We start from the raw sequence: 26123 nt of genomic DNA on the forward strand, positions 1-26123 counted from the left end.
CATATGTCCTACCCATGACCCAAACACATTCAAGATGAGCTAGATTCATCCATGCAAGAAGACTATTTGAGCTCGGGGGAAGAAAGCCAAACATCTTCAAAAGGAGGAAGAATGTTCGTATGACAACTTGAGGATTTAAGGACAAAGTCTTTTGAAGAGGGAGGGTATGACGACATATGCTTTAGCCAAGAAGATTCAAGAAGAGCTAGAGTCATTTATGCAAAGAGAAGCAAAGCTTCTTCTCTAGGACCATCATGAAATCATTCTAGACCTTGTATTAAGGTCAAGTAATATAGGATTTCTTTTTAGGCCTTGTATTAAGGGCTATGTAGTGTATAATTTATAAACCTAGCTTGATGGGTGGTATCCCACCGTGGAGCATATGGTCACATGACAAGCTCTTAGTGAAGAGTTTTCTTACAAAGGTAGTGATCATGTGTCATTTTCTAAGTGGAAAAACTTTTACTAAAGTAGATTGTTACATGACACTCTAAGAGTGGAGAGTTTTTAAGGCTTTGGTATACTTTGGAGACACCTTCGTCTATAAATAGAGGTGTCTCCTCCCTTGTAAAAACACTTGAAGAATTTAGAATGTTATGCTGTCAAAATATAAGCAACCATATCTTGTCCCAAGACAAAGTTAGAGCATCCCACAAGGTTCATCTAGCCACCATTCTTTAGAGTTGACCCAACCTCTCGAGAGAACTCCACCAACACCTTCATTCCACCATAAACACTTACCAAAATGAACAAAAGCTCTTCAAAAGGAGTTATGGTGAGATAAAACAAAGAGTATTGAACAAGACAAATAAGAAAATAAAGCTCAAGAATAAATGTTAGGCACACAAAAGAATTACCTAAAGAAAGACACTATAATATATCATAAAAACAAAAAAAAAAAACTAAAGTAGAGAAATGATTATTTCCTGTCTTCATGCGAGATAATGATGCAATGTGGTCAGAGGTAATATGTCATCTCAAAGCAACTTTTTCTTTTTACTTTTACTTTTCACTTTTACTTTTGACTTTTGCTTATATTTTTACTTTTACTTTTTACTTTTACTTTTACTTTTCCGTTTTCATTTTTACTTTTCACTTTTAACCACACATAAGCATAACAAATTAGATCTAATAACCTCTTTCGAAAACTAAAAAATTCAATAGTCACAAAATGAAGAAAAACCTACTATAATCAAAACATAGCATGAAACTCAAATGAACACAAAGAACTTGTCAATGGTCTAATGACAAGCATGAACTCAAATATGCAAAATAAAAGCACTCAAATGGATGTACATAGAGAGATTTCAAAATTCAAGTTGAATATATTTTTTTGTGACTTTTGCAATGCTCAAACTAGGAAAAATTGACACAAAAATGATTACACATGACTCTAGACAACATGGATGGATTTAAAAATAAAAATGGCCAAAAACAACATCAAAACATAACCATATATGTGAAGAAAGATTCAACAAAATATAAAAGCACACAACAACACATGTATATGGAAAACTAGTGGTAAAAATCAAATGGTTACGATGAAGAACAAAGTAGAACCATAAAAACAACGTATATGGATATGAAAAATGGAAGACAATAAGGAACATAATATAAACAACAACAAAAACACGAAGATAGGTAAAGGACTAAGAAACTTAGATCTTGTAGAACCAAAGTTCTTGATACCAAATGATAGCAAACTCCTCAAGCTAGGTTGGGTCAAAGCAAGAAGATGAAGCTATGGAGATGGAAGTGACGCGAAAGCTATGAATATGATGGTGAACCTCACGGTTTTGGTGAGTGTTTATGGTGGAAGAAGGTGGTTTATGGTGGTGTTAGAGAGGTTGGACCAACTCTAGAGAATGGTGACTAGAGGGACCTCATGGGATGCTCTAGCCTTGACTTAGGATAAGATATGGTTGTTCAAATATTTTGGTAGCATAACATTGTGAGATCTCCAAGTCATTTTACAAGGGAGGAGACACCTCTATTTATAGAGGAAGGTGTCTCCAAAGTAGATAAGAAACCCTAAAACTCTTCATTGTTAGAGTAGCATGTGGCAAGCCACTTTAGCAAAAGTTTCTCCATTAGAAAAATGATACATGATCATTACCTTTGTAAGAAAATTCTTCACTAAGAGTTTTTCATGTGGCCATCATGCCCCACATTGGGACATCCTCCATCAAGCTAGGTTTACAGACCAATCACTACATGGCCCTTAGTACAAGGCCTAAAAAGAAATCCTATACTACTTGACCCTTAATACAAGGTCTAGAATCACTTCATGATGGCCCTAGAGAAAGAACTTTATTTCTCTTTGCATAGATAACACTAGTTCTTCTTGAATGTGTTTGGGTCATGGCTAAGACATATGTTATCACCTTGAGTCACCTCTCACTACTCCCTTTAAATCAACATGTGTTGTCTAGAAAATCATGTTATTGTTCGATGACACAATGGCATCTAGGAGTGACAAAATAGGTCAGGCTGATCCGTTTTGGCTTAACCCATTTTTTACATGTTGAAAATGGTCCAAGGCAAGCAAGTTTGTTTACATTGCACGAGCAAGAAATAACTTGTTTCATCCTATGACAAGCGGACAAGGTAATGGGCCAGACCATCTAGTTCGCCTTTTTTCTTTAACAAAAAATTGTGTTTTTTTTTCTTAACTTGATTTAAAGAAGACTACACTATAATAATATATGGAGATAGAAATCACATATTCATGGGTGAAAATGAACTCTTAAGAATTTTGGTTTCAAGAGCTACCATGCTTTCAATCACTTCAACACAAATTAATGCTTAAGTTTAAAGGACATAACCTAAATTTTAAAGAACTGGCTATTAATCAAATTTAAAAACCCACATTAGGGACGCATTATATGCATCTCAATAGAGCTAAGACATAAAATTCTATTATTCTTTCTATCTACTGTTACTTTCATTATTCATGTTAACTAATAATAAAGTTTAGGCAAAAAAATAAAATATTGATACGAGCCACGGGACAACTTGTTTTACTTATGTTAATGGGCTACGAGCCAGCCTATGACTGCAACCCAATGGACCGATAGGCCAAATGATTCGAATTAATATGGGCTGACAAGTAGAAAACTTGGCCTAACCCACCTTTTTCTCCATAGGCTGACGAGATGGCCAGTCCGACCAACCAATTTTGCCACCCCTAATGGCATCCGTTGTCCTACAACCCAATAGTTAGGTTTGTTCTCTAAAGTTGCAGTAATGTGTGTGATTCTTGTGACACCTGACATAGGTATTTTCCTCAAATTCATTCTTTCCCTTTCATTCATGCTTTCTTGGAGTCTAGTTTGTTTTCCTCCACTAGAATTGTTTCATATTCACTTATTTCACACACTTAAATGGATATTTGAGTTTAAAAAAGCATAAAAGAACTCAAACATAATAAAAAACAAAAAGAAGATAAACTTGATGATTAAAATATGATAAAAGTTATAGAGGGCTTGATTTTATTAACAAAATTTACCACAACTAAAAGGTAAAAATTAATGTATCATCTATGTCAAATTGAGTCAAGTCAAATCAAGTTAGACTTATGTCTGACCAAGCCATAGCAAATCCACATTAAGTTGTATATAGTTAGGCCTACCTATGGTTGAGTCGACTCAAGCCCACTTTTGGTTGAACTAAGTTGAGCACACCACAAACAAGTTTGGTCAAAGTCACCTTTGACTGAGTATAGTCGAGCCTACCTCAGACTGAGTCTAACGAGCTCACCTTGGGTCAAGCCCACTTTAGGCTGATTCAAGTTTATTCCACCTTAGACTAAGTCCAATTAATTCAAGTCCACCTTGGGGTCAAGTCGAGTCTACCTCGACCGAATTGAGTCAGATTTACCTCATGCTAAGTCAAATTGGTCCACCTTATTCATGTCATGTTGTGCCCACCTCAAATTAAGTCGAGTCAAGCGAACCTCGAGCCTAGTCAAGTCAAACTCACGTAAGGTTGAATATTGTTATGGCCATGTTACATTGAGTAGAGTTAGACCACATAAGATCAAGTCGCTTAGGTCGATGTTGGTTGAGTCTAGTTGGGCCTGCGTAAGATTGAGTCTTGAGGCAACCCACCTTTGGTTGAGTTAAGTTGAATCATCCTTTGATTGAGTCAAGTCAAGCACACGTTGATTGAGTTAAGTTAGATTGGTGTTTGACCGAGTTAAGTTAGACTGATGTCAAGTCGAAATCAATCCAAGTTTTAAATAATTTCATACTGATTCAAGTTGAGATAGAGGATCAATCAAGTTTGGATGCAAAGTTAAGTTTAGTTGAACTTTAAGATGGTTAACTTTTGAGTTAAGTTGCAAATAGTAAAATTCAATTTATAATTAATTTAAGATGTTTGAAAATCAATTTATAACTTAAAATATTTTAAAGAATCTTATTATTATGAAAATATGTAAACATTAATTAAATTATTGCCGTGGGAGCAAATCTACTTTGTCTGTCTGACCCTATAATAATTTTAAAAGGCAGTTTTGGAGACAGAAACTTTTTGAGCTTATTCAATGGATCAATGAATAAGAGGTTTATTTAAAAATATATTAGAGTTAATCATGAAGCTTAGATTAGTTCACTCAATTTTATGTTGTGCTAAAGCTATTACTATGGTTAATCAAAAGCAAGTAATCCAGGTGGTTATAAGTTTTTCAAATAGAGCAAAGAGTATGATTTACTTCGTTCATAGATTTAATATATAGTTTAGAAATTTGAGTGTCCCTGATATTATACAAAAATAAGTTTTCGTGTATAATAATTTGTGTACTTTACTTCTAAATGTATATATTGTATAGTATAAGAACAAACATTACTTTTAATAAATTTATTACTTCTTTACGATAATAATTTTAAGGTTTAATCCTTTACTACATCCCTTATGTACGAATTTCTCAATTGGATCCTCGTTTTTTAAAGTGTATCAAAATGGTCCCTAATTTTGAAAATTGATATCAATTGAGTCCTTTCCGTTAAGTTGGCTGGACGGCGTTAAAAAAATTGATGAGTGGATGCTGAGATGACAAACGAGCGCTCGTCCACCAGCGAACGAACGCTCGTCCAGCAGCGAACGAACGCTCGTCCACCAGAGAACGAACGCTCGTCGACCTCTTACTGCTGGACAACCGTTCGTTCCACACTGGACGACCGTTCGTTCGGTGGTCGACGAGCGTTCGTTCGCTGATGGACGAGCGTTCGTTCGCTGGTGGACGAGCGCTCGTTCGTCATCTCAACATCCCACTCATCAATTTTTTTAACGCCGTCCAGCCAACTTAACGGAAAGGACTCAATTGATATCAATTTTCAAAATTAGGGACCATTTTGATACACTTTAAAAAACGAGGACCCAATTGAGAAATTCGTACATAAATAGGGATGTAGTAAAGGATTAAACCTAATTTTAAAAGTTTTGCAGAGTGTGATTTGCGATGGAATGATTATCCAAAACTATTTTGTGTAGTTGGTGTATGCTCGGCAAAAGGAATTTTCTATTATTTTGTTTTTAATATTATTTTTATGGTGGTGACTAGGTAAAATTGGAGCAACTGAGTTGTAAAGAGACATTTATCAATTAATAATTAGAAAAAAAAACCTTAAAAGTTCATTCTCTCCTACGGTTATCTCATACAAGTTAGAGAAATTTTTTTCTCAATGATTATGATAATAATTTTTAACTGCGTTGATACTTGAGTGACATACTCTGTTACAAAACTCCGAAAATGAATGGAAAAAGTGCAACAAAGTAATGGAAAAGACGCACAAAGAAACAAGAGTTAAATATATAAAATATTACATATGTAAAATTGCTTTCGTCATCCCTTCTTTATTTTTATAATTATATAAACATATTACAAGAGTATTTGTAATTTTTCTTGAATCAAATAAAATTATAATATTTCTTATAATCATCCATCCTTCTCTTTGTATCGTTCTAATTGGAACAAGACATATTTATAAGTATAATTGCTTTTTTTTTTTCTCTTTTATTGTTCATATACTTGGTCCATCCATATCTTAAAAATGAATATGAAACTACTTCTATTTTTCTCAAAAATTAAATATAATTTAGTCAAAGATTATTGTCGTTAGAAATTCAAACTCAAACATTATTGAAACAAATTCACCTTAATAATCCGTTTTCCAAGCTTTGATAGGAAATCTTGATATAGACCTACAAAATAATATAACTTATGGTCATGAAATGATGTCAGATCTGACTAGGTCCATTTAGAATAGAAGAAAAAGAGCAACTTCAAATTTTCCAGCAAGTTGCTATTGTTAACATGTACTTATGTTATAACTATTTAAAATTTCATACAGTTGTTTACATCTATGTATACAAGTTTGTTACATAAAGTAAACAATTATAAGATGTCTTATTTTAAAATAAAAACAAATCGTAATTAGAAATAAAATCAAAGTGAATATATTAAAATTTTATATATTACAAAAAACATTAGAAATGAAAATCACAATTCACCCTAACTTTAGTTTTTCAAAGACACAGTTTTAAGCGTCATAATTAATTTTCATAAACAATATCATACAATATACACTATTATTATACATTATTTATATAAATATTATATTGATATTTTTATTAAAATAAACTTTTTTTATTAAATATTTATAAAATTATTTTTAAAGTAACTCTAACAGGATTTTATTTAAATTAATTAATTTTAATTTTATAAAAAATATAAATTAATAATATAATAGTTCTATATATGATAGATAACAAAGTATTGCCTTGAAATAAAATAAAACATAAAATAAATATATATTTGTCTAACTTTCTTATTATTATTATTATAGCAATAAATTAATTTAATATGTAATCATTTTAATTTAATTAATTAAAGAAATTAGTTAATTTATTAAAGACTTAAAAAATAAAATATTGATATGAATAAAATATTGGTATCATTTTAATATATATATATATATATAACTAAAAAATTAAAATATCATAATAATATTTATGTATGTATAGAAAATTAGTTTTAATTTCGAGAGAATAATATTATTTCATATGAAAATAAAAAATTAAAACAATAAATATAAAAACTGAATTAAATATTGGTAATGATTTTTATTTCTAACTAGAAAAATTAAAGAAACCAGAAACTCACACATGTGATGTATCTTTAATAATGATGATTCAGTGTTAAATTAATTAAATTTTCAAAAATTAGAATTTAATTGAAAAGAAAAATAAAAAATTAACTTACTTAAAAATTTTCAACCAAAACTGAAAAAAAAACTAATTAAACCTTATTTAATTAAATAACACTTTTAGAAGAAAAAAACACATATAACAAGAAAATAAAGAATAAATTTACTAGATAAATATAATTTGTCCTGCATACAAGCTATTATTTATAAATGATGAAAGAAAACAAACATATCAAACTCTGCTTCTTCTTTATTTTCTATTTGGGGGTCATCAAGAATTTATGAAAATAAAAGAAAATCATCAATTTTTTTATGAATTGTAAAATAAATTGCTAACATCATATATAATTTTGAACAGGTGTGTCCTGTGTGCTGCAAATCACAGCATATCTTGAAGAAGGTTCCATGTTAGGTAGATGTAAGAATTAAAGAGATAAGATCATATGTTTATTTTATTATAAAGTAAAGATCAAAGAACTAATAAAGTGAAAAAGTAGTCTCAAACTAAATTACTTTATACCATACCATAACACCCTCAGCCAACTTGGCTAATACTTCACCAATTAAAACAAGATAACTACAAAGCTATCATGGGAGAGAAAGCAACCCATATTATATTTAAATTTTACTGTGCTTCAGTAAAATACAAATTTATCTTTAATAAAAGGTAAATAAAATTTAAATTTAAATATAAATTTGATTTCTATATTTAAATTTATAACTTATTTTAATTTTTATATTCTATTCTCAAGTCTAATATTTTTTAAAATATATATATATATATAAATGAACAAAAGTAATTAGTTAGATTAGGTTGTCCCAAAGTTAGAATTCATCAAATGTTATGGAACTTTTTGTTAAAATTAGTGGTTGGTTAAAAGATGCAAAATGTAAATTAAAACCATCATAGGAAAGTGAAACATTTGTCTATAATTCGTTATCTTTTACAAATTAAAAATTCAGAACTTGAAGAAGTTGCTCGTAAGAAGACGTAAAGTGTAAATTAAATCATTATAGGAAAATGAAACATTTGTCTATAACTCACTTCTTATCTTCTATAAATAAAAAATTCAAAATTTGAGAGTATAGAATAAGTTTGAGATTCGAAAAAGAAAAAACAAATAGAAGCAATTTTGTTCCATTATCTTTATTATAGTCGAGATTTGATTAAGTGAGAAAACTCCTTATGCTTTTCTATTATAGTCGAGATTTGATTAAGTGAGAACACTTTAAATCTATATAATACTATGAATATATTGAAAAAAATCCTTTTTACTAGAATATATTGAAAAAAATGTTCTTGTAATCAAGTTTGACTATGTCTGTTGATGTCTGAGTATTTGAACTTATAGAAATAATGTTAGGTTTAGAAATAATGTTATTTTTAGAAATGTAATAATTGATGCAGATGAGATTTTTATGTTAATTCATATTAGAGCATGATTCTTCATTACAAATACGTATTCAGTAACAATTTTTTTTTTATTCAAACTGGTATTTATGTCTTATTTCATACATATTGTCTATTTAAAACAAACAAAACATAATATGGTGCTCTATCTATTAACTTTTTTGGTTTTCACTAACATTTTGATATTATCTTAATTTATGTTTTATATTTGTTTAAGGAGTTGTAGGTTAACAACATCTCTTTAGGTTTTAGGTTTTGTTTGATGTTGTAGGGGAAGGTGCATGAGGAAGTTGATCCATGGGTTTTTTTCTTTTTTTTTTTCTCTCTTTTCTTATATTCATGTATTAGGGTTGGAATAACCTTATTATATCTCTTTAATTATATTTGTTACTGTTGTAAAAAATAAAAGACTTTACAAAAATAAAAGTAGAAATTACTTTTACTATATAAATTAGAATTTTAATTTCTTTCTTTTTTTAATTTTCTGTTATTTTCTTTAAAATTTTGAGATTATTTCTCTTTCTTTTATTTCTTTAGAGGGCCTAGTTTGGAAGACAATAAATTTTATAATAATTGAACTTAATCAATTTTTTTAATAAGGTTTTTTTATTATATTTCAAGTTTTTCCTTTTTTTTATGGTTTGCATATAGGAGGTTTGTTCTCACTAAAAAAGGTTTTAGTTGAATAAATTAATCTCTAATAATATAAGTTTGTGGTGATATATTTTATTTGTCAATTAAATATATGAGAATATGTTAAAACTTCTCTAGTTTTCCTAACTTTTGGATTGTTTCCTAAAGAGCACGCTGAGGTAAATAAAGATAGATTCTTATTTAAACATGATTTCACTTCTACCAAAATGACATTTAACACAATCCATTTATTAGTACTTACATCAATTTCACACTAGATATATAAATGTCATCATCTAATAAGTGAAATAATTTTTACATTTGTTATTAAATCAATTTGAGAAATATTTTAATAGTTATGATCGAAATTGATATACCCCTTAGATCAATTTTGAATATATTACATTTGTTGTCTTAGAGAATCGATGTATATGTCTTGTTATTAGTTCAAAATTGCTTTGTAAGACACATGTTACATCAATCTTAGTTATTATTGAATTAGTAAAAAATTATATATGAGATTAATCTTCCTTGTGTATAAAATACGTATAAAGTACTTTATTTATAATGAAAGAAATAAAGGCTCTGTTTGTATTTTTCTCCTTATCTCTTTTACTTTCACTACATACACGTCTTACTTAGATTACAAAAAAAGTTAAAGATCATTCTAGGTTTGCAAAAAGATTGAAAAAACTGTAAGTATATTCGAGAAGAAAGAAAACGAAAGATCCAGAGAAAAGGAACAGAGACAGTGAATGAATGTTATTGATAGAATTGTAATGAGTACAGCGGAAGCTTTATACAAAAAGGGAAAAATAGAATAATAATTAAAAATGAAACAGTAAAGAAAACTATATATGTTACAGAGACCGAACGGTAGAAAAACGTAGAACACCGTTCGATTAACAATCAGAAGAAGATCTCTATCACCCTCCCTCAAGCTGAACATGGATATTATGCAGGTTTAGCTTGGAAGTAATAGTATTAAAGGTAGAAGAGTAAAGAGACTTGGTGAAAATATCTGCAAGTTGATTGTTAGAAGAAACGTGAAGAAGCTTGATAAGATCGTCTTGGAGTTTTTGTATGGTAACGTGGCAGTCTATGTCTATGTGTTTTGTTCTTTCATGAAAAGTGGGATTCTTAGCAATGTGGATGGCAGAAGTATTGTCATAGTAAACAGAGTAAGGAGTTGGACACGATATATGCAGATCTGCTAAAAGATATTGTAGCCATTGCAATTCACAAGTTAAAGAGGCTAAGGACCTGTATTCGGCTTCAGAAGAAAATCTAGAAACGGTGGTTTGTTTCTTTGATTTCCAGGAAATAAGAGCAGTACCAAGAAAAACACAAAAACCAGAGACGGATCTGCGAGTGGTTGCACAAGTGGCCCAATCAGAATCAGAGTATGCATGAATGCGGAAGGGATTATCAGCAACATATAAAAGACCAGAACCAGGAGCATTCTTTAAATATCTAATAATCCTCATGGCTTGTTGCATATGAGGTTGACGAGGAGTAGAAACAAACTGACTAAGTTGTTGAACGGCAAAAGCAATGTCAGGCCGTGTGTGAGTGAGATAGAGTAGTCTTCCAATGAGGCGACGGTAAGAAGAAGGATCTTTGAGAGGGAGTCCTTCATCAGCGTGAAGCTTAACGGAGGGATCGGCTGGTGTGGGAGCAGGTTTGCATCCTAACATTCCAGCTTCAGAAATCAATTCAAGACAATACTTTCTCTGATTTATACACAAACTTGCTTGAGATCTAGCCATTTCGAATCCCAAAAAGTATTTAAGATCACCAAGGTTTTTGATGTGAAATTTGCGATGCAGGTGATTTTTGACAATAGTAATTTCAGACAAGTTATTTCCAGATAAAAGTATATCATCAACATAGACCAGAATGATGGTGATACACATGTTGCTATGAAAATGTTTCTTGATGAATACATATGTTGATTAGTTTGCATACTTCTATGATCATAATTGTACTTATATCTCTATATGCATACTATTTTTGTGTGTTAAAACCACAAGCACAAAGCAACTTTGTATGAAATAATCGATTATAGTGATGTTGTAATCAATTAAGTTCATAAGATAGTTTATGTTTTTAAACTGTGGCAAAAAAACAAGTTTTAAATCGATTACATTAAGTGTAAAATCGATTAAAACTCGTATCTTTGCAAACATATTGTTGAAATGTGCTGTGATGAGTTTTTGAAGAAAAAAAGTTTTCAAAATCTGTTTAAGTGAAAAGCTTAATCGATTACACTGGTTATGTAATCAATTAAGTCTGTTATAATTTGAAAATTGTTTTCAAGCTTAGTCATATATACAATAACGGTCATATTTTTAAATATGTTTGATTAGCATTTATTGCAAATCGATTACATTAATTGTGCATTCAATTGGAAATGTGTTAGTTGTAATACTGTTATATCTGCTACTAATGTAACCGATTACATTATTAACGTAATCGATTGTTTTACATCTGTCATGAGGAAAACTATAAATTGATGCATTACACATAACTTTGTAACAGATTGATCATTCAAAACTTTCATATATGATATCTTTGATTTGAGAAAAGTGTTAAAGGTGTTGAAACGCTCCAAGAAACAAGATTCATAGAGTTTGATACATCTTGAAGGTTTCTTGAAGAACAAATTTGGATTTACATTGCTGATCAAATATTGCACGAGTGAGGTGTATTCTTGCCTAATTAGACTTTGTTTTCTGTGCGGCCAGGAAGAAGAGTGAGGAGCTTTTGCTTTTGGTACTTTGATAGGTGTTCTCAAAGGGTTCTGCAGCGAAGACGTGTGGTTCTTTGTGCAGATGTTATATTTCTATATTTGATTGTTGAGTGAGAGAGGTTTTTACATTTGAGAGACTCTCTATAAAAGCTTTGGTGTAAAACTCAAATCATTATAGTGAAAAATCCTTCAATCTAAGGTTGATTGGAAGGGAAATTGGATGTAGGCATTGAGGTCAAACTAATATAAATCTTTTGTTTGTATTTTTCTCCTTATCTCTTTTACTTTCACTACATACACGTCTTACTTAGATTACAAGAAAGGTTAAAGATCATTCTAGGTTTGCGAAAAGATTGAAAAAACATTTGTTTTTATTATTCACCAATTCACTCTCTCTTGGTGTTGAGAAACAAGACACTTCATTTCTAACATTTTTAATTGGAGAAAAAGTATTACCTTAATCCAACCCAAAAATTCGTGTAACCTTTGGTCGCAAGACGATTTTTTAGACTATCCATAATACCATCATGACCAAATTTGATAGCAAAAGCTTACATACAACCAATAATAGATTTCTCATACAATAATGACACAAGCTTCCAAGTTTCACTATTCTTCTTTAGAGTGCTTAGTTTAGCATGGACAAGCCAATTAAAATGGGCTAAGTCATCACAGCAATTTTTTGAAATGATCATAAAATAAATAGATGAAAGACAAATAATGTGGATCAATCCACTTCGTCCCGTTTCAGATCCACACAAGCTACAAATGATAGAAAACAAACTTACGTGAATCAGCGAATTCAAAATCTCATTCTACTCTACGCTTTTCATCGATTTGTCTAACCCGTCATATCTAATGTTAAGTATTATTATTAATTAATAATTATACTTTGTATTACGTTATTGTATTTGTTGGAGTTGGAAGAACTCCATAGTCCAACCTGTCTGTGCTGTTTCCCACACAATATTCATCTAACATGTATTAAAGCCTTTAATAAACTAATCAGTTTGAGGATAAACTTTTTAAGTCTCATAAATCACAATGACGACTCATCCATGTGGTGATGCATGATCTGGTTTTAGCGTATTACCAGTAGCAACATCCAAGAAAGCAAGTTCAGTATTTTTCTTTTCTTGTTTTTCCTCCTCTTTTCTTTCTTCATTTTCGTAAAAAGCATACTATGTAAGATTAAAATAAGTTTTGTTCCCCTTTTTAGATATTAGAAGTTAATTAAAAGAAAAAATATATTATTATTATTATAATATGTTGATGGTGTAAAACATATTTCTTAAAAGATACTCCTAGAAATATGAACGATTTCTAACCCTTGTGTTTGGTATACCATCGCTGAACAAAAAATGGTCAATTTTCCGTTTTTATATACCCTGTTTGGAGGGGCAAGGTAAAAAAAGCTGTCTTGGTTACATGATTATTTCGGAATGTGCTTTTTCCACTTTGATAGTTTGTATTATAACATTGAGCCAAAATCAAATTGAACATCCAACAGCACCAGTGGTCTAGTGGTAGAATAGTACCCTGCCACGGTACAGACCCGGGTTCGATTCCCGGCTGGTGCAAGTTGCGGGGATAGCTCAGTTGGGAGAGCGTCAGACTGAAGATCTGAAGGTCACGTGTTCGATCCACGTTCACCGCAAAACTCTTTTTCTCACAACCTTTTCCTAATTTTACTGCAAATCCATCAATTCTCTGTCAAAAAAAGCTTGCACCAGCCGGGAATCGAACCCGGGTCTGTACCGTGGCAGGGTACTATTCTACCACTAGACCACTGGTGCTTCTTTAAGACATTATTTCCGAATTGTTTTACATAATCTTACCTATAATTTTCAATCGGCTAAAATATCTTGTGCAGTGCAGCTAAATTGATCAAATTATCAAAAAATTTGTCAACTTTGACCTTCGTCGTAAATGGCAGCAGATTTTTTGGACCATTTTGATAATTTCTTGGAAGGAACACATGTCTGCAAACTGAAACATTCTTCTTTGGAGGTGAAGAAACACCAAAGAATCAAATGGATAAGTAAAAAACATTTTTTAATATGTTAAGGTTACCCTTCCTTTGATCACTTTCATATTTGTTCTTAGAAACAAAATCTTGTCAAAAGATCTCTACCATCTTCCATGTCAAACCTTCTCATCTCTTCCCTTCTTCTCACCACAAACCTTATCTTTCTAACCTCAGTTTCATCCACAGAGTTCATCTACAACACCAACTTCAACTCCACCAACACTCTTATCTATGGCAACGCCACTATTCAATCTTCCATTCTCACCCTTACCAATAGCTCCACCTTCTCTGTGGGCCGTGCTTTCTACCCTTTTAAGATCCCCACCAAATCTTCCAATTCTTCAACCCCTTTACCTTTCTCAACCTCCTTCATTTTCTCCATTGCTCCGTTCAAAGGCCTTCTCCCTGGCCATGGCTTTGTCTTCATATTCACACCTTCTGCGGGCACCATTGGGGTGAGTTCTGCTCAGCATCTGGGCCTCTTCAACTTAACCAACAATGGTGATCCCAACAACCATGTCTTTGGCATTGAGTTTGATGTGTTTGACAACCAAGAGTTCGATGACATCGATGAAAATCATGTGGGGGTGGACGTAAACTCTCTTGTTTCTTTTGCTTCCCATGCTGCTGGATTTTGGGGTGGGAACGATGGTGACAGGTTTGAGGATTTGAAGCTTAATAATGGTGAGAACTATCAAGTGTGGATTGACTATTTAGATTCCAGAGTTAATGTTACGATGGCTCTTGCAGGCCAAAAGAGACCCAAGAAGCCTTTGATTAGTGAACTTGTGGATCTCTCTGAAGTGCTTTTGGATGAAATGTATGTTGGATTTTGTGGGGCAACAGGGCAGCTAGTAGAGAGTCATAAGATTTTGGCTTGGAGCTTCAGTAACTCAAATGTTTCTATCGGTGATGCTTTAGTTACTACAAATCTGCCTTCATTTGTGCTTCCCAGAGAATCTATTCTTAGGTCAAAAGGTTTTGTTGTGGGGATCACTATAGGTGTTTTGTTTGTCATCGGTAGTGCAGTTGTAATGTTTGTGTTTTTTCTCAGAAGAAAAAGGAGCAAAAGAAAGGAGGAGGAAGAAGACATTGAAGACTGGGAACTAGAGTATTGGCCACACCGTGTAAGATATGAGGACATTTATGCTGCAACTAAAGGATTTTCAGACCAAAATGTAATTGGGTTTGGAGGGAATGGAAAAGTGTATAAAGGGCTTCTCCAAGGAGTGCAAGTTGCAGTCAAAAGAATTCCTTATGACAGTAAGCATGGAATGAGAGAGTTTTTGTCTGAGATTTCAAGTTTAGGCAGGTTGAAGCATAGGAATGTGGTTCCATTGAGAGGTTGGTGTAAGAAGGAGAAAGGGAGCTTGATTTTAATCTATGACTATATGGAAAATGGAAGTTTAGATAAAAGAATATTTGATGGTGATGAGAACACAGTTTTTGGTTGGGAGGAGAGAGTGAAGGTGCTGAAGGATGTAGCTCATGGTATATTGTATTTGCATGATGGTTGGGAGGTTAAGGTGTTGCACAGAGACATCAAGTCAAGCAATGTGTTGCTTGATAAGGATATGAATGGAAGATTGGGGGATTTTGGACTTGCCACAATGCATCATCATGAGCAGATAGGTCACACATCACAAGTGATTGGAACTGTTGGTTTCATGGCACCAGAACTTGTTCATACAGGGAGAGCCTCAACTCAGAGTGATGTGTTCAGCTTTGGAGTGTTGGTTTTAGAGGTGGTGTGTGGGAGAAGGCCAAATGAGGAAAACAAGCCAACCTTGGTTGTTTGGTTGATGGGGCTAATGGAGAGAGGAGAAGAGTGTTGTGGTCTTGATGAAAGATTAAAAGGGAGAAGTGAATGTGAATGTAAGATTGATGAGGTTAAGAGGGTTATTCATCTTGGTTTGTTGTGCACTCATCCTGATCCTCATGTTAGGCCAAGTATGAGACAGGTTGTGAAAGTGCTTGAGGGAGAGGATTTAGATGGAAGCTTGGTTGAGAAAATAAATTCAGCAGCTGAATATGTTGGGAGCTTTGGTAACAGCATTCACCCCACAATTCAGGATATTTTTGCCTCCCACTTCTCTTACTCAACTGTGTGTGACACTGAGGGCAGATAAATAGCCTAGAAAATCATTTCAGTATTGGTTCATTGAAACAACTGCAAAATGCATCATTGCAAATTTGCTAAGTGTGTCCCCAATGACAGTCTTGGCTATTGTTACACACCGGTTGAATTGTTTGTATATGAAAATGGCATTCTGTATATGCTTTAAAATTTTGTTCTATTCAAAGTACTTGTTTACTATATAATAATAGATTCCAATGTGATTTTTTTTTAATATTTTGGGTTGTAAAATCTTTTTCATTTACAAAGAGATCGTATCAGAAAGTATAATGTAGCTCAGAGTTTTTCTTCTGATGCAAAAAGATAGCCTTGCGGATTCCTTGTGCAAAATCTATCATCCAACCCAAATGCCTTAAGAATCAATAGAAGAAAAACATTGAGGTATCCAATTATGTGTGCAAAACTGAACCATAACATTTTATACATCTTGCCCTTTGTTATTAAATAAATGAAGTTAAAAATACATGAATTTGATCATGCTTAATTTTGTTCATAGTAAATCTATTAACTTCCACATCATCTCATACTTAAAGTCAGTTATTAGTTCAAACATTTGTTTCACTTGATCACATTACTATTATCAATAGATTTTAATAACATTGTTCCACTTTAACTATTCACCAAAATGTTGGCAACCGATCTCCCTTTAGTCATCTATCCAAACACCACACATACAATCTCAATCTTGGATTTATCAAAACTAGCATAATATTCTCAACCATTTTAAAATAAGATACTCTAACTTCATGTTATAAAATAATAAATTTAGTTTCAATTAAAAGTAAAACAACATTGTTTATGTTATAAAATAAAAATACAATATTAAATCAAGCATAAATATATATATAGATGAAATTAAGTATAACATACTCACATTTATATTGTCATGTGACATTGATAATAATGTCATATGTGAAGACTTGACACGAAAAATAAAAAAAAAATAATAATTATAAAAATTACAAATTGACACATAATATGTTAATTTTATTAAAAACAATTTAAAAATAACATAATTAATAATTTTTTAAAAATTAAAATTTAATTGAATCAAAAATTAAATAAGAATTAATTTAAAATTTTACAACCATATAAAACGAGTAATTAAATATTTAAATTTTTAAATGAACAAGGAGCTCTTTATCAAATTAAATGGTAAAACTTATCATATACATTTGCCAATGTGAAAAATCAATAACTATTTATATTTAAACATTTGATTCGTAGTTTTTTCTTATAACTCCTTGTTTTCCCTTCTTATTAGCAAACAAGTCCAATATTTCTCTTAATTTTTTTTCTTATTAGCAAACAAGTCCAATGTTTCTTTTAATTTTTTTTCTATCTTGATAATCATTCTTATAAACAGTTTTGACTATTTGCTTCTTTGATTTTTTTTTCTTTATTTTCTAACAACTTCAAAAGCATCTGTTTAATTTAATATAATCTGAAACAGATGTACAAGCAATGAAATCTTCCTTTATTTCGTGAATACGATGTTTCATCCTTGCAACACCACTATAACATATATAGATAATACTTACTAAAAGTCTACTGGCTGAAAACACTCTCACACCGACTCCATGTAATTTTCTTTCTTTCTTTTGATTTTATTGATTCAATATCTTCACCAACAAATTCAAACAAAATTGTTTTCTTTCCTAAGAGATAAAATAAACAAAACATTTAAATAACGACTAATTCTTTATAGAAAGATAAAAAATAAAGAATATAATAAAAACTATAAACTAATTCAGACTGATTTTCTTTTGGAAAAATAAATAAATTAAATTTTTAAATATCAAATATCAATGTATATAGAAAATAAAAATAATTATCGAATAATTTAAATTGTAACTTCAAATTTTTCAAAAGATATAAAATACAAAGACATTAATCAACCACTAATTTGTATTAAAAATTAAAAAGAAATAAAAAATGAAAATATAGTAATGGATATATATTAATTTAACAATAATTAAATTTTTAAAAAAGATAAAAATAAACTGAATCTTAAACGTCCTAGAATATCAAAGTTCAACAAATTGTTCCATTGTTTCTCTTTAGAGTTGTACATTATTATTAACCAGCTAATCTTGTGGTCTACAAAATTAATGACAAATGTATATCACTTATATGTTATGGATTCTTCCCACATTTTTTTTTTTATTTTTAAATAATATTTTAAATTAAGATAATTATTTTATCAATATTATCTTTTAATTGATCGTTTATTTAAGTTTAACTGTTTTTTTTATTGTTTTTTTAAAACTTAAATATTTTCTTAATTAAAAAATTAAGCACAAAATAAAAAAATATATAAAATAATGCAATAATGCAATATTGGGGAGTTTGTTGAAGCTAGGCTGCATCACATGGGATAGTTGCTTCACCCAACTGGAATAAAGGGGATTGAAGGGCATATATACCTCCACAACTAGATTGAATCTGACAACCATCAATCATGTTTACTTTTCAAAAGCTCATAAACATATCTCTTAGGTAGAGATTCTTGAAGTTGCTGAAGGACAGTGACCTTGATGAGCTTTCATGGCTCAACCAAATTTCACACCCCATTGACTTTCAGGAACTTAAGACAGTGTTTCTCATGTGGAAGCTTCAACCATAGTAATGTTATCCGACTGTGACTTGCTAAATTATTTTTGAAAAAAAGATAGAGACACTCTTTCCAACACACTCTTTTTTATACTTTTTTCATGGAGAAATTTATTGAAAGCTACAAAATCAATGAAAATAACTATTCAATAAAAAGTGAATCTCACTTTTCTATTCTAGGAAATTTCAATCAATAAAAAACATATGTTTCTTTATGGCATGAAAGAATGTAGTTAAAGAGTACATTCCCAACATTTCTTATACAAGATGTTTGATGGATGCAATCTTACAAGTTGATTTTATAAGATTGAATTAAACTTAAAGTTCACATCTTAACAATTAAATTTAATTCAATCTGTAATCATTATTCCTCTCAATTTCATGGGATTTTCTTAATAGTTAAGAAAAGAAATGTGGCACAAAGGTTGGAAAGAACTGAATAAAATGAATTGCTTATATAAATATTATCTAAGGGTGAAGCATGAAGAGTTGAAGAAAGGCTAATCTCTTCTTATGAAGCCTGCAATTTACATGATATTATATTTAATTATATATATACTACAGTAAATTGAATGCACTTTCTTCCTCTCCTCAGACTTGTGATAAATAAATGTTGTCATAAAAATATGTAAGTGGTTGGTTGAACAAACAGAAATACTAAAGTAATGTCACCACTTCCGCTGTGCACGAACTTTCTCACCTCTTGACTTATCAATTCTTGCTCGTCTTGAAAACTCTTGGATCTTTCGATCATGCTCTTTCAGCATCTGATCCATGTTGCTTGATGACACCATTAATGGTCCTGAGAGGTATATCTTGTTGTTTCCCATCGACTCCCTCCCACCCTGAAACAGTGTCCCCACATCAATTTTCAACTAAAAACACTGTTGCAATAGTGGTCAAATATTCATTCATTGTTGCCACAGTACTTGGACTCCATTTACTATAATTAGTGGCCTATCATCTGTGAGTGTTACATTCAACTACTAGGGAACATGGCAACTGGAGCATTTCATAAAAAGAAGACCAAAATTTTATAGAATAATAGTGTGACAATGTTAGAATCCGTTTGAAAAGTATGGAACTTCAGTCTTAAGCTCTGCAGCTAATACAGCTAGTTTTTGTGGTGTGATTCTCCTAAGGTTATTATCAAACAGTTTACTGAATGCTGATTTGAATATAACGATTACACTTTATAACACATCAAGAGGAACACTATAGTCCTTATGTAATGAAACTTGTGTTTATCTACCTCCAATAGAATGATCATGTAACATGAGAGAATCCAAATCAAGTGAAGATTTCCACTACCAAATATTTAATAATTACCAAAGTGAAAAAAATATATAACAATAATAACTAACCGGGGTTGATTTTTCGGTGGGGACCCTTCTGCTTTCGATTTGATTGTGATCAACAATCCGTTTTTGTTCCTGTCTTCTTCTGGACTCTGATCCAGTAGTTGACTCCATTGATTTTCTTACTTCACTTGGTTTTCTGTGGTGCAAGTGAACTGGTTTGTCCTGCTGATCTTCTGGCAGCAATGTCCTAGATGCCACTAGCCCAGATAGTTTTGATAGATTCCCTCTGATTGAAGTAGGAGGTACATCATCAACTTCCTTTGCACCTTTGGCCCAAACAGAACCAGGAACCAATGGGCCTGAATGTGATGGCTTCTTATATATATGCCCAGAGAAACTATTTTCCATTGCTTTAACATCTTCTGACTGTTTGTGAGGGAAAACAAGAATCCCAGACACTGCTCCCCTATGAGGGTTGTATAATTCACTTCGGTTCTTTGAACTGGAATAACGTCCTTGCTGCATCAGACAACAGTAAGATAAGCCTAGTGGAAGAAAAGTTAAAAAGAGAATAGGACAGTGGAGGTAACATGTGAGAAGAGCACAAGAATACTTAGAAATTTAGTATATAAGATTTGGTTTCAGTATATTAAGGCTTTTATACTGTTCAATAAAAAGTTATTTATGAAATAACCAATAGGCACCAAGCTCACAAATCTTTTCTTTTAGTTTTAGAACTAGAAATTCACTTATACCCCAGCCTGATTCAAACCCAAGTATTCTCATCTTAGCCTCATAAATAAACAGAGGTTACAGTAAGACTAAAATGTCAGTGCAAGTTGCAAACTTGCAAAAACCCAAAAAAGGTTTTGGTGTCCTGACACATTCTCATAATATCATAGAGGCAAGTCATACAATAAAATTTAAAACTTTTCAGAGTACCTGTACTGATACAGCTGGGTCGGCATTGTCTTTTACTGTGACACTAGTCCTATGCCCTTTTTCTTGTCTAACTCCCAAGGCAACTTTTTGGTCCCTACCTCCACCAGCTCCTTGCCTAAGACAGTAAACAAAAATGAATACATATTACTTATCATTTATAAGCAATAGTGCAAATGTATGAATCAAGTCATGCAGAAAGCACGGCTAACAGTTGTGATGAAACAAATAAAGGTAAACGTAACTATGTGTTCAAGGCTTCAATCACCAATAATATGAAAAATTATTTTCCTGGAAGTACACAAGAAACCCCCATTATTGATTATTTTCATGGCAGAGATGTCAACATTCAAAAGAGACCAATTTGATTCACACTGAAATTATTCAGATTAAGCCATATATAATTTACATTCCAAGCAAAAATTTCCATACCAGAGACTGAAGCCTCCATCACAATGTTAATTACTAAAATTACATATAATTGTTTTGGCCTCAAAATAAACACAGTTAACCTATACAGTACCTTCTGGCTTCATCTCGTAACTTAGCATCAATTTCCTTGCTGGGAGCATATTTTGGTAAACTTGATGGATCACAAGGCACAGGCTCTGATGTAAAGAACTGCCAAAAAATGGAGAATCAAGCAGGTTAGAAAGAAAAAGAAAAGGTTCATAAAATATGTTGGACAGAGTTGTGCAAGAATTTGGATTATTTTTACAACTTCATAACATAGCAGTACAGTAACAAAAATATATCTTGATTTGTCTATTTGAATCTGACTTCCTGATTCCCCTGTATTGAATGGTGAGAAGATTCTCTTCAAGGCACATAAAGGAAAAGGAAAAAGAAAAGGAACAAATCTACAGTAGCATGAATGTTAAAGAGTAAAAGAAGTACAACATTAAATTTAACTCATTTTAGCAGGTGATAATGGACAAAAATATTTAAAACTAAGAACTAGTATTGAGCGTTGACACATCACTGATATATCAAACGTTTGCAATTTGGATATTTCCAATGTCAGGAAATTCCTATTTGTCTGATCACATATTCTTCCACATATATATCAGAATCTAAATGAGAATGAATCACAAGAGAGATTTACGAGATATGCGATTAGATAAACTTTGATCTGTAAGTCCGAATGAGAAGCATTAATCACACTTTTGTGTGCATCTAAGTGATGTCATAGAAGCAAGCAACACGAAGAGCTTCATTAAACAACGATACAAATTTTCCTTGAATGCTATAACTGCTTGCTGGAGATAAAAACCAGCTTACCTCACTTTTCAGAGCAGCTGCTGCAGTTCCTCGTTGTGCCGGCTCTACTGAAAGCAGGGTCTCTATAAGCTTTACAGCAGTAGATGGGTAGTCCTTAAATGTCTCAGCAACACATCGTCTATAATGGTGTGGTGGCCGGAATACTGTTGAATGTGACAGCCGCAATTTAAGCCAATACTCATCAGATGGTGAGCCGCAAAGTTTAAAAATTCGATGCAATTGCTCAACCTACAAAGAAATAAAGATCCTAGAATAACAACAATACAAGAAAAATGATGGAAACTGCACTTATATATATATATATATATATATATATATATATATATACTCATACCTCTGTTTTTCCTGGCAAAATGGGCCTTCCAGTATATAGTTCACCCAGTATGCAACCAGTGCTCCACAAATCCACTGCAACCCCATAATGATTTGCTCCAAGTAAAAGTTCTGGTGGTCTATACCATAGAGTTACTACTCGGCTTGTCAATGGAACACTGTGGTGGGGGTCAAAAAAACTTGCCAAACCAAAATCAGCTATTTTTAAGATTCCATTATTGTCAATGAGAAGATTTGAGCCCTTTATGTCACGGTGGAGCACACCATGACTATGACAATGATCCAATCCACTAAGAAGTTGCTGCATGTAGCATTTTAGCTGACATATAAAGAATATTGTTGTTTTAGGAGTTTTTAAACAAAAAACATGTTACATACATAGCTACTTTTCTATACTTGTAGTCTTATACCAGACATGTACATGCAAAAAAATCTGAACTTTTTAAAAATACGTTGAGTAAATGAAAACAAACGATTATTACCTGTGCTTCAGAGAACTTGATTTCAGGATTTGATGCAAGTCCTGTAAGATCGTGCTCCATATACTCAAAAACAAGGTACAAGCTGCGAGACATATGAGACGTTACCAAGCCCTCCAATTTTATAATGTTTGGATGGTCAAGCCTACGCAGAACATGGATTTCCCTTGCCATAAACTTCACACTCTCAGGATCAAGATTGTCAAAGCGTACTTTTTTCAATGCAACAAACTTGCGGTTAATCACATCCCTTGCCTTATAAACAGTACTATAAGTTCCTTGTCCAATCTGCATAATAGAATCCCATCATCATATTATTCCTTCACCAATATAAGAAGTTTATACTCAAGAACAAACAACAACAAAATCAAACCAGTCTACCAGTCATTCTTTTTTCATTACAACAAAAAATATGAAATTAACCCCATCTTGAACTCCAAACCATTAACAAACAGATTGATGCAGCATCTTAAGACAGAAGACAGTAAGAATTACAGAACAGTTTAATCATAATGTAAACACAGACAACAGACAAGACCACTTACTTTGTCCAACTTCTCAAAATTATTCGCTCTCCGAGGTATCCATCCCTTAATAGCTTCACCAGCAACAGAAGAAAGCCATGCTGGCCATCCAGCTGCAACTTGCTCTCCTTCTATAGCCTTTGGAATTCTTCCAGGGCCAATATGATCCACAACAGTCACTTCAGGCTTCTCTGTTTTCTTCTTCCCATCATGATCAACATACAACTGCCCTGAACCATTGGCCTTCTTGTCAATCAATGAACCTTTTACATGACCACTGTCTGTTATCACATCTTTAGCCCCACCTTCATCAACCCTCCTAGTCGAATTCAACCGCAAAACATTCAACTCTGAAGGCCTTGTGCTATACGATTGCAATTTCTTAGTGACTCCTACCTTGCTGTCCTCTACAGCTGCACTCTTAGAGCATAAGCAACCCATGTTGAAGCACAACGATATCACATCAACTTCACAAAATTATTATCCTTCAAAAAGTAGGATCGCCATCCACCAGCACCACTTCTTCCAACAACTCCACCAAAACTCATAAAAATTAAGTCACCCACTACACAGTACCTTCTTTTCTCGCTATTCAAAAGTAAAGACGAAAACTTTCCTTCATCGACGCAAACCCAATTCAAAATCAGATACCAAAAATACACCACTGAAATATTCCACCCCCACCCAATTCAAAAGCTCTGAGCTTGAATCAAACCCACAATTCATAACCCTCCAACAACAATCACTAACTGTCATAAAGTAATCATTGTTCAATAATAAAAGAAGAAATCTAAGCAATAAAAAAAAGTCTGAGATGAATGAAGGTTATAACACTCAGAGTATTATGATTTACAAACAATGGAATCAATTAATGAAGGAAAAAGACAAGGTGGACCTTTGGATTGGGATTAAGGGTAAAAATGGATCAGAGGCTTAACAAGAAAAAAGTGTGGTGGGGGGTATGTCTGAAAGTTCAACGCGTATTCAGACATTAAAAAGAACATTATCATCAACCAGACAACAACCTTAGACGGCTTTTGCCGGCTAGGCTCAGTCAAAAGACTCCACTTTCTCTCTTTCTCACACACACACACACACTTTCCCTTTCCCTCTCTCTCTCTCTCTCTCTCTCTCTCTCTCTCTCTCTCTCTCTCTCCCTATCTATCTATATTCTCTAGTGATGCATGATTCCATACAGTGTTGTGACTTTCTCTCCCTCCACCACGTTTCTTCTGTCAAAAATACCATTGGTGTTAGTTTTGTGTTCAAAACCTCTGTTTTGGTCGTTGAGTTCTGTTTGGAATATCAATGCTCTGCATTAAACGCGTTTTTAATTCTCTCCAATTTTTTATTACTTTCCCCCTTTTTTTCATAGTGCAGGGTAATAGTGTCCTTGGATTTTTTAAAATTAAAGGCATTCCTCCTTCATCAGTATCAATTTGGTATTTCTTAGTCAAGAGTTTAAGAATCGATTTAAGAACTTCCTACAGTAAACAAACGTTACAAATAGTTCCTAAAAATACCTTACAAATTAAGATAAAAAAAGATTAATTGAATAACAGGTTTTAGTTTAATATAATTTTAAGAAAAAGGTGAATAAATGTTAAAATTCTAGATTTTTTAAAATATAAATTATCACTTTAGCTATTTAATTATATATTCTGTAAAAATATTTTTATTTAAACACTTTTTAATGTTTCTCTAACTTTTTGGAACTAGTTATTATTATTTTTATCACCTAACATGAGTAAAAAAATAATAAATCTGTTGTCATTTTTCATCCATCAAAAATCTTTGATAGAGCAAGTTCAATTCTCTTTCACAAACCATTTCCCAGTATTTTATAGAATTATGTATACTTTAAATTCTCACAAGTTTTATGAAATGAGGAAATGATGTTACAACAAGATTAATCTTTGATTTTTATGATATTTTAGTATTTTGAAGGTTTTCTAAGTATTTGAGACTTTTATGTAATTTCAGACTTTTTCTACACTAGAATTCTTATAACTTGGAAGTGACACTGATAAATCATTTTATTTCAGTTGAAGTTGAAATTTTATGTAGATATTGAATTTATAGTGAATGTGACTGTTAATATGAGTCAAATTGTTAAGCCATGGAGGTTTGGAGTAATCACTTTTCATTTAAGTGGTCATTGACCAAATTTGAAGTAGTTATATTTTATTAATTATTCATAGATATATGCGTGTTTTTTATATTTATGGTTTTAATAAACTAAAATTATTTTAATTCACTAAAACAAAGTTACAAGCCAATACTTTAGAATTTTAGTATATTAAAACAAGATTTTAATATGTTAAAATCGAATGAAGTTTGAATTTTAAATAATTTTAATCAATTAAAAATTATTTTAATTTATTAAAACAACTTCATTGTAAAGTTTAAGTAATTAAATTTTTATTTTTAATCATTAAAACCCAGGTAATTACATGAATTTAGTTTTAAAGTATTTTAATTGT

The 26123-nt window shown here is 31.8% G+C and overlaps 2 protein-coding genes and 3 non-coding genes across 6 annotated transcripts; 3 read left to right on the plus strand and 2 right to left on the minus strand.

The window, feature by feature from the left end:
* The first annotated feature begins 13513 nt into the window (after nt 1-13513).
* TRNAG-GCC (transfer RNA glycine (anticodon GCC)) lies at nt 13514-13584 on the plus strand. Its single transcript has one exon. It is a non-coding gene; the product is annotated as a tRNA-Gly (tRNA).
* Nucleotides 13585-13588: 4 nt separating this feature from the next.
* Nucleotides 13589-13661, plus strand: TRNAF-GAA (transfer RNA phenylalanine (anticodon GAA)). Its single transcript has one exon. It is a non-coding gene; the product is annotated as a tRNA-Phe (tRNA).
* A 68-nt stretch (nt 13662-13729) lies between these two features.
* TRNAG-GCC (transfer RNA glycine (anticodon GCC)) lies at nt 13730-13800 on the minus strand. The gene has a single exon. It is a non-coding gene; the product is annotated as a tRNA-Gly (tRNA).
* A 162-nt stretch (nt 13801-13962) lies between these two features.
* Nucleotides 13963-16472, plus strand: LOC124822058 (putative L-type lectin-domain containing receptor kinase VII.2). Of its 2 annotated transcripts, XM_088093464.1 has the most exons (2): nt 13963-14717; nt 14784-16472. In XM_088093464.1, the coding sequence occupies exons 1-2, from the start codon at nt 14147-14149 to the stop codon at nt 16160-16162; spliced, it is 1950 nt and encodes a 649-aa protein (XP_087949590.1). In that variant the 5' UTR covers nt 13963-14146; the 3' UTR covers nt 16163-16472. The 2 variants fall into 2 exon arrangements, with proteins under 2 accessions (XP_087949590.1, XP_087949589.1); XM_088093463.1 differs by having other exon boundaries at nt 13964-16472.
* A 2747-nt stretch (nt 16473-19219) lies between these two features.
* LOC124822057 (putative serine/threonine-protein kinase At1g54610) lies at nt 19220-24939 on the minus strand. Its single transcript, XM_088092710.1, has 8 exons — nt 23662-24939; nt 23120-23404; nt 22639-22956; nt 22305-22532; nt 21547-21644; nt 21027-21141; nt 20148-20603; nt 19220-19628 (listed from the first exon to the last, which is right to left on the minus strand). Exons 1-8 carry the CDS (start codon nt 24079-24081, stop codon nt 19452-19454), a joined length of 2097 nt encoding a protein of 698 aa, XP_087948836.1. The 5' UTR covers nt 24082-24939; the 3' UTR covers nt 19220-19451.
* Between the last annotated feature and the right edge of the window lie 1184 nt (nt 24940-26123).

This window comes from Vigna umbellata, chromosome 6, assembly GCF_029865625.1.
Source record: "Vigna umbellata cultivar VRB3 chromosome 6, Vumbellata_1.0, whole genome shotgun sequence".
In the NCBI taxonomy this organism is placed as follows: Eukaryota; Viridiplantae; Streptophyta; class Magnoliopsida; order Fabales; family Fabaceae; genus Vigna; species Vigna umbellata.